The following is a 13,508-nucleotide window of genomic DNA, read 5'->3' as shown; positions in this document are numbered from 1 at the left end:
AACCCCAATCTATTTCGGCATATCGTCAGTCCGTAGCGTATAAAAACGCCATTCGATTTACATGATTCAAAAATTTTGACAATTGTCAAAAACAATGCCAAAACTTTTTTTTTTTGATATGACGGTTAAAACAAGATAAAACCGTCAATAGTCAAAAACTTTCCAACCATGCCCAATTATGATATTTTTTTAAAGTGCTTAAAAATATTTTTTGAGTGCTTAAAAAGTGCTTATTTTTTGTTGAATAATTTGGCTATGCACCCTGTTATGGAAACCTTCCAGCTTGGAAGCGGGGGCTGCAGATTACAAGAGCCAATTATAAAAAATTGTCACAGCATCTGAAGATTTTTTTTCCACTTTAGATTTTTTTTTAAAACCTTCAATAAAATAACTTTCAACTCCTAAACACAATTGATTACTTTTTGTTTCAAGTTCTAAAAATTATTTATTTTGAAATCTGCAGATATAGAAGCAAACAAAAAAAGATGACCCTTGAAATTTCCAACTGATACTCTAATTAACTAGTATTTCGAAAAATTAAGAAATTAATCGACACGAAAAATTTGAAAATCTTGATTTCTGAATACTGTAGTTGCTTATTAATAGACTGTTTACAGACTTATTTCATATATTTTTACTTTTAATTATTCCATTAATTTAAAATGAAATAGGAATTTGAATTAAAATTACAAATTAAAATATTTTTTTTTTGCGTTTAACTTTTATCTACTCTATATGTTTTGATTTTGCAGTACATATATTAAGCCTAACTTTTATAATAAGTGTCAGTCTGATTGTGTTACGGTTGCAAGCAAATTTAAATTTATGAAAACTGTACTGCAGATTGGCTCTGCTACTATGTATGCATATATATATATATACATCTATGCAGATAAATAGCTGTGCATATATATATAAATATATATCCAGTTATTTCACAAATCTTCAACATATATTGCCTACCTAAATATATTAATTTTGTGAGTGAAACAGATTGCAAAATAGTACTTCTTAAATCAATAAAATTGTGCTATTTTAAGTCCTTAACTAAACGTTACTTTATTAAATATGTACTTGCTCACATTGATCATTTATGATATTTTTGATAAAATTTATGTTGATATATTATTTATGATATTTGGTTTTATCAAACCTTAGCTTGAGATTTTTTATTCCACCAAGATAATTTTCATTATATTTAGTCAAAAATAATGCTTGCCAATTACAATTTATTAGAAAAACTTATTTTAACATAGTATTTTTTTTTAGTAAATCCTTATGCTACCATTTTTTAGAAATTGTTTGTCATTTTAAATCCAACTCATATAGTTAAAGGAAAACAAGGTAAAATTTTAAAATCCCCCANCCCCCCCAAAAAAAAGCATTTTCACATGTTTTAACACCATGACTGACTTTGTAAACATATTAATTTAAAACGTTAAAATAGAACAAAAATTAGTTTCTTCCTTCTTAATCCATAAATTGATAAAATTGCTTAATGGATCTGTGTAATTTGTAACATACTGATTCAGTGGCTCCCAATTTTTTTCAGCTGTGGAACCCTAAATAATCAATCTTTTGGCAGAACCTTAGCTTCTTAAAAAAATACAATTGTGAATGGTCAATTAATCAATAAAAACATTGTGAAATATTTAATCTGAGAAATGCAATTTTTTTATCATTAAATTAGGTTAAATTATCTATCGGTTACATTCATAATCTTGGAGCTGTATCTAAACTAGTTATGTTTTTTTTTCTTTTTCGGATGAGATGAAAATTAGTAAGAACAACCTGAATTTCGGTTTTCTTTCAAATGAAAACTAAAAGGAACTGCTATAAATGTTGAAAACGGTTATTAGGGAAACATATTTCTAAATCAACAAATTTAGTTCATTTTTATTTGAAAAGTGCACGGGAAATACTAATGCTATTTCTTACAATTGCAAGTGCATTTTATAGTTAATCCAATAAAATATTATTTAGGAAATTCATTTTTTTAAATAATTGCCTTTTCTCTTTTCCCAGCATTTTAATTTCATAAAGGTAACTGAAATATCAAATTAATGAATTAATATCCAAAAAATTAAAGGTTTCAAAAATCATTACTGGTTTAAAAAAAAAGTTCCTTTTGGAACTTACTTTTGTAGTCCAAAAGTACTTTTGGAACCCTTTAAGCTCTTCCATGGAACGCTGGAGTTCGGTGGAACACCATTTGTTAACCACTGGACTGATTTAACATGTCACTAAAAATCTTCAAGGATTCAACTTTATTTTTCAATAACAAATAATTTTTTTTTGTTGCTTTCCTTCAGTCTTTACATAGGATTAAAGGGCAACCACCTGTGAAACCATACATAGATTGTCTAACAGCTAGTCGAATGATTACATTACCTGGACTTATTGATGTTCATGTTCATCTGAGAGATCCTGGTGCTACTCATAAAGAAGACTTTGCAACTGGAACAGCTGCTGCTCTTGCTGGTGGTGTTACTTTAGTGTGTGTGATGCCTAATACTAATCCTCCTGTTACTGATAAAGAAAGTTTAAGCCTAGCTCTTCAGGTGAGAATATATTTATGAAAGAATTTATTTAAAACTTTGTTGACTGTATGATTGTGAATTATGCATTATTAAAAAAGAAATTATAGTAAATTTTATTAAATTGTTTGCTAGTCACCATTCTTTTCTCCCTGTGCATCTACCATATATTGTTGTTTTTATATTTTACTATGACTTACCAAGGCTTCATTTTTAATCAGGAAACTTTTTTTTAAATATTTAACCCTTTAGAATCAAAGTAATAAGTACAACAGTTTTTAGTTAAAATTGTTTGTCAATTTAATTACTTTATCTAATTTTAAAATCTTTTTATTTTTTGTCTTTAAGATTTTTTTGTACTGGAGATTAAAAGAGTAAAATGACATATAAATTTCTATTTTCATATTGTAAGATTTGTTTTCCACACTTGGTATTGTATGCTAAAAAGGATATTGTATACTTAGTACTATGTAGAACAAAGCAAAATAACGTGAATGAAGCATAAATAAATATGCTATAGTTTTGGTTAAAAAGGAGCCTTCCTCAGTGTCTAAACACTAAAAAGGTTTTTAAATAAAAGGTTTTCTGGTATTTAAACACAGAGAAAACATTTTGTTTACGGAACCAAATGTTTGTTTAAGGAGAAGTATATTTCTGTACTTTTATTTGTGCTTTATTAATGTTTTAATGATGTTAAATCAACCCATATGTACTTCATATTTAAGTGTGTATTTTTTAATTGTGTTTGTTTTGAAATTTTGATATATTTATTTATGTCTTTATAGAGAGCTAAAGCTGGTGCAAAGTGTGATTATGCATTATTTGCTGGTGCTACATCTGACAATGCTGATATGTTACAAAGTATGTCCTCTACAGTTGTTGGTCTTAAGATGTATTTAAATTCTACTTATGGGCCTTTGAGACTACCTTCTGTTATAGACATTAGAAAGGTAAAATGCTGTATTAATTTTTCTTATTGATTTTTAATTAATCTTTTTTTTCTTTAACATACTCTAAACTAGAACTTTAACTGAGAGGAAATTGTAATACATTAACAGCAATAAATATTTTGTCGAATTATAAGTTAAAGTTGAAATTTAGCATGAATCATATGTTTTATAAAAAATATCTAATTTTTCTGAAGAACTTTTTTAAAGTATGTTTAATAAGAAATCTCAGTTTCTGCCATAATTTATTTAATTAATTTTAAATTATTTTGAGACATCAAATGAAAAGTCATGATTTTTTTTTTTTTAGCACTTTGAACGTTGTCCTCGAGAATTGCCAATCTGTGCACATGCTGAAGGTGCTACAGTTTCTACAGCAATATTCTATGCTTCAGTCACTGGCAGGCATATTCATATTTGTCATGTATCCACAAAAGAAGAGGTAAGAATATAAAATATTTTTGATTAATATGATGCATGATGAAATAACTTTAATTAAAACAAGTTTTTATTTATGTGTGTTGCAAAATTATGTTTAATTTTTTCCAAAAATTTAAAACTTATTACTTTTATGCTATCAATATGATACCAAAAAATATAATTTTCCTTTCATAAATATTTTTCTGTAGATCCTCATTATTAAAGATGCAAAAGAAAGTGGCATAAATGTTACTTGTGAAGTTTGTCCTCATCATTTGTTCTTAAGCATAGACGATTATAATACTATCGGTGAATTACAGTGCCGTGTTAGACCTCCATTGGCAACAGTTGAAGATCAAGCTGCATTATGGGAAAATCTGAACATTATTGATTGTTTTGCTACAGATCATGGTAAGTGTTTTATGATTTAGTATTAACTCTAAACTTTATTATTTTTGATAAACATAAATGAATTTAAGTAAACTTAACTTAAATCAGTGCTACTCTAGCTAAACATTGGACTTATAGACTATGAATTAAGAAACATGCTTGTCTATGTAGGTACTTCTTTTATTTATGTAAAAAGAAAAAAAATTTCAGTTTAAGGAAAGTAATTGTTAAATTTTTATTGAAATATGTGAATATTGTAAAGTGTGAAAATGTAAGGTTTGGAATTTTTAAAGAGATTAAGGTGTTTGATGTTAGTGGTTAAATTCAGCAATCTATAGAATGAAGGTTTAATTTAATACAGTGATAAAAAAAAAGTTCAGACCCTGTCTAATTATTTAAAATAATGAAGATTGTGTTCATAAAAACATAAAGTGGTATTTAGGACAGATTTGAAAAAATATGCCCTTTTTACAATAATTTCATTTTAATAAATTTAAGTTTGAAAATCTCTTAATACCCTAATGAATTTAATTTTTTCTTGTTTTTCTTCATTTTTGGTCGCTGGATTTTGCATTAAACATAGTTGGATTTTGCTGCATTCATTAAATATTAAATTACTTTTAAGTTTGGTACAACTTAACTGCAGATGAATCTTGTAAAAATGTGGTAATGTGATATTGTGGTGAATAAAATATTGTGGCTAAGCTGATAATTTTTCTGTTTTACAAAATTTGTTATAGTTATAAATTCGAGAATTTTATTTTACACTAATAGAATTAGGATTAATTCATGAATTTAATATTTTATAATGTGCTTTTCATACCTGATAGATTTAAACACTGATTATATTACACCATTATCATAACTCTAACAAGTTAGTGTTGGTGTATGTTATAAGATGTGGTCACACTAATTTGTGTAGTGTGAAATATTTTTTATTTATTGTTTCGTGCATTTTAGCCCCTCATACACCCGAAGAAAAATCAAAACCTGATGCGTCTCCTGGTTTCCCAGGACTTGAAACAATGTTGCCATTGCTATTGACTGCTGTTAATGATGGAAAACTGACATTACAGGTGTTTATTTTATCTAATATATGTATAATTTTTTATTAAGTTTTTGGGTCAAATATCTTCATTTAACTAGTTTCATGTTTCTTCAAAACATTCTTTTGAATATATGTTTTGAGAGTGAAAAGAAATTTTTTTAAATGCTTGCAAAGCACAGATATTTAGTGCTTAGCCTGCCAATTAATTTTTTTATATGTATATACATCTGGAATATTCCATTACTTTAATGTTTTCAAGATTAGTTTTTTATCTCATTTCCTTAGTTTTTTAGTCTCATTTTCCTGGCGATAGTTTTTGTACTTTTTCAGGGATGAGATTTTTCCGCTTTTTAGCGGATTTCCGCTTTTTTCACCTTTGTCTCTCGAATTTCAGCCTTTTTATCAAAAACTCTGATTATTTAAAAGTTTCACTTTTTTTTAAAATAAATATTCCGCTTTTGCAGAGAATTCAGTTGTTGAAATAAAAAAGTTATGTTTCCGATTTTCAAAGATAAAGAGATAATTCAAACTACATCGCTGCCAACCCTTCCGCATTTTTACTTATTTTAGCTATTTTCTCCGCTTTTACGCTCAGAAGATAAGATTTCATGCATTTTTACCCGATCGCTAGATAACTCGTATTTTAATAATTAAGACGTCGCTGCTTCAAACGAGCCTTTTAGATGTCCCCAGCCTGGAATCTGCTAACATTACTAAAAATTATGCATCGTGATTCGTATTTGCATGATCTAAAAATTATGAATTGTGGTTTTTATTTACGCGATTTAAAAATTCTATAACGCAATTTGTATTTTCTCATTTTTAGAATCGAATTTCCTATTCACGTGATTCAAAAATCCATTATCGTGATTCATATTCACGCAATTTTAAAATCCAAGATCGCTATTTGTATTCACGCGCTTTTAAAATCCAAGATCGTTACTTGTATTCACACGCTTTTAAAATAAATTATCGCGATTCTTGTAAGAAGTAAGTTTTTTTTTAATTACTGTAAATGTGACTGTTTTTTCTATCAACAATTATTAGTATATATAGGCATATTCAAAACTTACATTCTGTGCCTGCAAAGAAGAATGTGACACAAGCAGGTAAAAAAAGAAAAAATGGGATTTGTCAAAATATGTTTGAAGATGGGCTAATGACTAAATCAATCACCAATCTGTTTCCCCTCATTCATTCACAAGCTGCATTACGAGCAATTTGACCTTTTTAAAAGATTTTTTTGCTTGTTTCGTAAAACATGAAGCATTTGCAGTAAATTAAACGAAAATAAAAAGAAGATATAGCAAACAAAAGCAATCACTTAAAAAGAGATTCAAATTTTTTTGGAAAAGGAGTTGATAAACTCAGCACCAAAATTTAAAAAATAATGCTGCTGTTATTTATGCTATAAAATGCTAAATTCTTATCAGATGAAAAATAATTATCTAAACAGCTGCTGGTTATCATGTAATTTTTCAAACCAAAATAGCAATATTAAGGAGCTTAATATATGTTTCTACTTCACAGTTATTGACATGTTTCACGGGGCTCTAGCTAGATTAGATTATAATATGAACATAGTGATTCTAATTGTAAAAGTTTCTTTTCTTTTCTAAATAATTTAAAAAGTCATGTTACTGATATATATTTGTTATAAATCACGTAACAGTATTAAAGGAAAGGGAATGTTAGTGCATGTTCTCAGTAGCTTTAATTTGCTAAACTAGGCAGTTTCTCAAGTATTAATTTTCTCCTTTATGTGAACTAAAGAAAAATATAATTTCTAGCTTTATTTTTTCAATTGGTTATTTTACTTTTTACTAAATGTTAAGTATCGGTGTAATCATTCATATATTAATAGATTAGTACACAATTTTATGTCATCACATTGTTATTTATTATTTTAAATTGTCTGGAATTTATTATTAAACGATTGCATGCACGTAACATTTACTCGCATGGAAATTCAGCTTTTTTGCCTTTTGGTCAATCTCATCCCTGACTTTCTGTAATACATTCTATTTTTAGTTTGTTCAGCATAGTTTAATTTTTTATTTTTACCTTGTTACATCCAACCTTGTTTATCATAACAGTTGCTCAATAAGCGTCATTTTAGTCTTAATTTAAATAAGAAATAGAAGGGGGGAAAAATTAAAATAAGAAATATCTTTTTTAATTTTAAGTTCATTCATTGATTTAGGTATTTTAAATTTTTTTTATGTTCATCAGAACGTGAACATTGGTCTTTAATGATTATTGCTTTCTTACAGGATTTGGAAAATAAATTATACCATAATCCACGAAGAATATTTAACCTTCCTGAGCAAAAGGATACATACATTGAAATAAATCTTGATGAAGAATGGATAATTCCTAATGAAACTACATTCTGTAAATCTCGTTGGACACCTTTTGCCGGTCGTAAAGTAAAAGGTCAAGTACGACGAGTGGTATTAAGAGGAGATGTTGCTTTTGTTGATGGACAAGTACAAAAATTTTTTTTTTTTGTCTTTTTCTATTATTTATATATTTAAAAAGATTTCATTTTGTTAATTGTTATACTTTTTAGGTATTAGTCGAACCTGGCTTTGGTCAAAATATTATAAATTTTAGATCTGATTCCGATGCCAAATTTAAGTCACCAGCTCAGTTTAGAAGTGTGTCACCAGCTGTACCTCATACTCCCCCATTGGTTAGTGTAACTAAATTTTTCTGTAAATGTTTCAGGAATTATTTTTAGTTGAATAAGAATTGTGAAATAAGTTTTACATCATACCTTTGCATGATTAATTACTAAATTATTATGTAATTCGAACAATTTTAAATGAATTTTATAAAGTACATGTAGTCTAAAATATTATAATTGTAGCTATTTTAGTTTTTTTGTACTTTTAATTATTAGATTAATCAAATGGCTTCATATTTTTTATAATCTGTGGTTAGTTTCTATGTATGAATTCATATTTTAAGCTCATTAATAATAGCCTTTATTTGGTTTTAATTTGCATTTTTTAAGTGCATCTAGGAAACTTTAAAAACTTTTAGTCTAATTTTCTGTAGCTGGTACAAGTATTTAAAACTGCTTGTTTATGATTGGATTATATGAAATTTAAAATGAATTAATTCATGAGATTAAGTTAGAAAAAAAAAGAATAAAAAGTTAGGAAAAAAGAATTCAGAAAGTTAAGAAATTTTAATAAAAATTTCCTTGTTGTCTTAAAATTTTTGAGTGCATTTCATATTCTGTAAAAAAAATTAAATAATAAAATAAAACAAAAATAAAAAATAAGTTTTTAAAGAGATTTTAAAACAGTTCTACACAACAATATTTTAAACATTAAATAACTTAAACATAAGCTGGTTAAATACACAAAACATTCAATCAAAAACATCAAACCATTTATTCAATTTATATGTAAGAAACTAAAAAGATTCTAAATAAAAGACTATGAATTATTATATAAAACTATCTTATTATATCAGCTTTCTTAATTACATTTACAAAAAATAAAAAAATTTGGGCATCATTTTAAGTATTAACACTTCTTGAGTTCACACACAAAATCAAAATTGTCAGTACATTAGAATTTCTTTGTTTCGTTAATAAGTGAAATCTAATTGCTCAAAACATCATTGAAATCTAAAAATATTCTGAGCTATTGAAAACTGTATGAAGTGCATTTTAATATGAAACCAGGCAAAATAGCATAAATTAACTCTCTTGTCTTTTTCTTTTGAAATTTTGGAAAGAATGTTCCTACTTGGCTACCTTGACTTTTAATTTAAAGAAATATCAGCATCAAAGTTTGGTATGATGCATAATTGTTGTTGTATGCACATTGTTAAGACAAAACCTTTAAAAAATTAAACGTTTTGTCTTAACAATGTGAAAAAAGAAAATTAGATAAATGTTTTTTAAGTTGTTGACTTTCTACCCTTTAAACTGAATGCTTGGTGCCATTTTAAAATTATCAAAAGCTAAAATTGAAATTGAAAAAAAAAGTGAAGTTGATAAGTTTTGTTATTTAGGAAACAAAGGTTCTTTGAATTATTGAGGAAAAAAAAACTTTTTATTACTTCAGAAATGCAAAAATTATTCAACTTTAAAGAATAATTCGAATATCCACTTAAGGGTAATGGAAGTTTAACTGTAACCTTAAGAGAATAAGAAAAAAGTATGGGTTATTATACATTGAATTGTTTGAACAGTAAGTGATTTTAAAGGCATCCATGTTTATTTACAATTCTATGTTTCGAAGTAGTATATAAAATAAATTTTGATAACTATTAGCCATAAATAAATCTGTTGAAAAACAAGATATATGTTTTATTTTCTACTATTGGCAGAAATGCTCAAAGATTTTATTTTTTGCTGGTAGACAATTATCAAATACTATATATCTATTGCTAAAGTAATTTTAGTAATTTTGTAATCCTGTTTTATATGAGTAATAAACTAAAATGAGCTTTTAAACTTACTGTTGTAGAAAAAGTTTCTTAACATGTGTTTATTTTATCCAATTTTTTTTTAAAAAAAATTCCAAAAATTACTAATAATACTAATAAAAATTACTAATAATTACTTTTGATAAAATAATTTTATCAAAAGATAGAACTTTTTTCTTTACTGACAAAATAATTTTTAATGTTTGACACTTTTAATTATTAATGATTCTATGGCAATAAATTCTTCTCTAATACAATTCCGTTTCCCCATATCCAATTTTGCAAGTTTGAAATCCATTCATAATTATTACATAAAGTTTGAAATACTGTAAAAAGATAAAATTAACTATATAATTTCTTATTATTGTATGTAATTCCTTATAATTATTAGGCTTCACCTGCTGGTGGAAGAATTACTCCTGCCCTTCTTGTTTCCGATCAGCATCAAATTCCACCTTCAAACTTTGATGCTGTGTCACCAATAGCTCCCACAGGTAAACTTGTTTTTGTTTCAATGAATTTTTTTTATTATAATTTTTAATTTTTTGTGAATTAAAAACTGAATTTTTAAGTTGTAAATAAAAATTAAATTTTTTTTTTATTAAAGGAGTTATCAAAAAGTTAAAAATTGTAATTATTGTATTTTTTTATATTATTCAAATTAATATTTTGTTTCCTTTCATTATTTGTACATGTTTAGATATTTTACAATAGGTAATAAAAAGGTCTGACTTCATATTCTTTATATGGTATGACTTACAGTCCAAGAAACCTACTATCTATGAAACAACTCAAAAGTTAAGCTGGTATTAAATTTTACTCTGAAAAATTGTTTTCACAACTCAAGCTGATATAGATCTTGAGATTCAAATATTTTATCTCTTTACTGATTTTGCCTTGTGGTGGTTTTCAGAAACTGAACTTTAAGTGTTGATTCTTCCAACGAAGCAACTTTAATCAAGTTCACAGGTAGCAAAATTCTCTGGCCATGGTGCTTTTGCTCCAATTTATCAGACTAAACAAACTCTAGCACCGTGTCAGTTTTTGAACTGTTTTGGCTGTAGCTAGTGGAAGAAATTTTATTACTTATATAAATTGATAGATTTGTTTATATATCGAACACCGACCCAATTCTGAGTTTACTATTATTAATATTCAACTCGGTTGCCTTGTAATTTTAAACCCACTCCGAAAGGCAAAAGAACTTCTGAATCAAGCATTGGGCCAAACTAGTCAGAGTGGAGAAGTTTTCGATGGAACTAACTCACATTTGGGTTACATGGAAAAGAAAATCAGGAAAACCTTCCATGGCTAGACCTACGCCAAAAGGATTCTAACCCATGATCCACTTACCACTGAAGTTATTTTCTGTCAGCACTGTAGTCTAGCGAGCTGGGAGCAGAGTTCAACCCGAAAAGCCAACCCTGGGAATCGAATCCCGGGTCACCTCATTGAGAAGCAAGCATGCTATCTTACAACCTTAAATAATCTAAGGCAAAGGAGAATATCTCCTGAAATTGTCAATCTATGGATATTGCAGGAATAAAAAAAAAATATTTAGCGAACTAAAAAACAATGTCGATTGCATGAAGATGCAAGCCAATTGCTTAATGAACAGTCTTTGGTTTTTTTCCCATGTGCATCTTTAATTTAATCCTAGTTCCCATATTTTGTTTTTGATAATTGTTTTATAATTTTGCAAATTTTTATCAAAATTATGTTTTAATGTAATGTAATATTTCCTAGAGTATTTTTCATATTGAATAAAATCTTTAAAAATCTAGATAGAAAATTTTATGTTTTTTAAGTATTAATAGTAAGTCTATTTATCAGTTTCGTCTATTTTACTTAAGAAGACCATTTTAAAAATGTGTATATGTTACATAACTCTTTTTATTACAATGTTCTATTGATTATAAAATATCATAAAGTTTAAAAGTTCTTTAAGAGCTTAAATATATTATAATCAATTATTATAGTTTGATTTAATCTTTGTTTCTTCCTGTTAAGTGATAAATAAAATTATGTGAACCTGTAATAGTCAGTTCTCAGATTTGGTTTAAAAAGAGTAAGTAATACAGAAGGAAGTTAATACATTTACTAATATCTTATTTTAATAACTCTTTTATCTCTATCACTTTTCTCTTGTCTTTTAATTTATCACCTTTTCCCTTTTACTCTATAAGCTGGACTTTTTTGGTCTCCAAAAAAAGTAGTTCATAGTTCTAATAAAGTAACTGGATTAGCTAAATCTTATCAAGGAAGCATGGATTCTTCTAAAGTGCCTAACCAAGTCTTGTATGGTGGTGGTTTTCAAAATGTTGGAAACAGTAAGTTTCTTCCCTCGATTTTGTTTTGTTACCAGTGGTTTCCAATAAATTTTTCTGTTGAACAAATGATTGAAACCTAATTACTAGAAGGTTATTGCTAGGTCTATTTACATGAAATATTGCAGAGCAAGACTCTGTCATTAAATATACTAAATATTTTAAAAATATTTTTTATAAAAATAATAAATAATCAAGTAATATTTAACTTAAAGCAAATAAATATTGATTAGTTTGGAAAAGCTTGTGAATATTTTTTGAATATTTCAGTACATATTTGATCTATCTGATGATTATCCATCTGAACTGAAGTTTAGAATTCATATTCACTGTATTTTCTTACATTTATTTCAGTTATTAATTTTTTTTTCCGTTTAAAACCTAAAATTAATTGCAAAATTTCAATTATTTTAAAATAATTATAAAAATTAGTAAAAATATAGTGAAATTCAATTGTGCCATTAACATGTTGCTGCACATAAAACAATTTAAAATTGGTTTATACTATATGGAGAAAAAAAATTTCGTGCAGCAATTTTTTATAATATTATTTATCAATCATCTTAATGCATAGTATTAATGCATTTAATTGCATAGTTCCTCTAAATTATGCTATGATTAAAATAATAATTATCTTTATTTGCATTATTTATATAAAGCTATAAACTTAAAAAAAAATTAATTTGAAGTGTAATTAGTTTAAAGACTTTTATTAAAGCAGATTGTTTCAGTTTTTTAAAAATTTTCCTTTATTTTTCTTAAATTTTGGGAACCACTGTTCTTGTCTATTATATACCACATAATATATGGGACATATATTTTCAATTACTTTTTAATACAATAGTCTCCTTTAAATTAGCTTTTATTAAAAACTAAACTATTATTTTATATAAATTAAAGATACAAAAAACAGATGATTAAAGTTAGTCATTTTTTTTATTTCTATGTAAAGCTGAATAATTTAATTGTATTTATAAACAATTTTTATAGTTTGTAATAACATATTCAGTGTCCTGCCTGCAGTTTCTTTTTTTTTTTTTTTTTTTGAGACGGAGTCTCGNTTTTTTTTTTTTGCTGCTATCTCTTCTATCCTTTTATCTTTGTTCCTTGTTATAACAAAATTGCATGCTTAAAAATGTGTTTTCACTAACAGGTAATATATCGCTTAATTGTGGTAATTGTGAAATGCATCTGTGTTTTGTGGCTAAAAGTATAGTTTAATGTAGATGTCGCAGAGTAGAATATGAATTTAAATAGTTTTTAAATCATCTGAGTGTAAGATTTCTGGCGGTAAGATTTTTTTTCAAACTACTAATTGAGTGCAAAATCTTTGCAGATATTACGTCTTAAAAATTAAAGGTGCATTGAAAAGGCTAATGCAATACAATTT

General features: G+C 26.5%; 1 protein-coding gene across 6 annotated transcripts in view; it reads left to right on the top strand.

Annotated features, from left to right (window-relative positions):
• LOC107440496 (carbamoyl-phosphate synthetase 2, aspartate transcarbamylase, and dihydroorotase rudimentary) overlaps positions 1–13,508 on the top strand; it is a 64,827-nt gene that overhangs the window by 37,191 nt on the left and 14,128 nt on the right. For 5 of the 6 annotated variants that reach the window (XM_043042641.2, XM_043042640.1, XM_071177522.1 and 2 more), the window contains 9 exons: positions 2,313–2,561; positions 3,323–3,487; positions 3,795–3,926; positions 4,114–4,315; positions 5,255–5,370; positions 7,616–7,831; positions 7,915–8,037; positions 10,183–10,285; positions 11,978–12,121. In XM_043042641.2, the coding sequence (XP_042898575.1) occupies positions 2,313–2,561; positions 3,323–3,487; positions 3,795–3,926; positions 4,114–4,315; positions 5,255–5,370; positions 7,616–7,831; positions 7,915–8,037; positions 10,183–10,285; positions 11,978–12,121 (1,450 nt within the window). The remainder of the gene's footprint in view (positions 1–2,312; positions 2,562–3,322; positions 3,488–3,794; positions 3,927–4,113; positions 4,316–5,254; positions 5,371–7,615; positions 7,832–7,914; positions 8,038–10,182; positions 10,286–11,977; positions 12,122–13,508) is intronic. The other variant, XM_043042642.1, reaches the window with a different exon arrangement.

Source organism: Parasteatoda tepidariorum, chromosome 2, assembly GCF_043381705.1.
Source record: "Parasteatoda tepidariorum isolate YZ-2023 chromosome 2, CAS_Ptep_4.0, whole genome shotgun sequence".
Classification (NCBI taxonomy): domain Eukaryota; kingdom Metazoa; phylum Arthropoda; class Arachnida; order Araneae; family Theridiidae; genus Parasteatoda; species Parasteatoda tepidariorum.
Note: the sequence above shows the minus strand (reverse complement) of the source record. Positions and strands in the feature narration are given on the sequence as shown.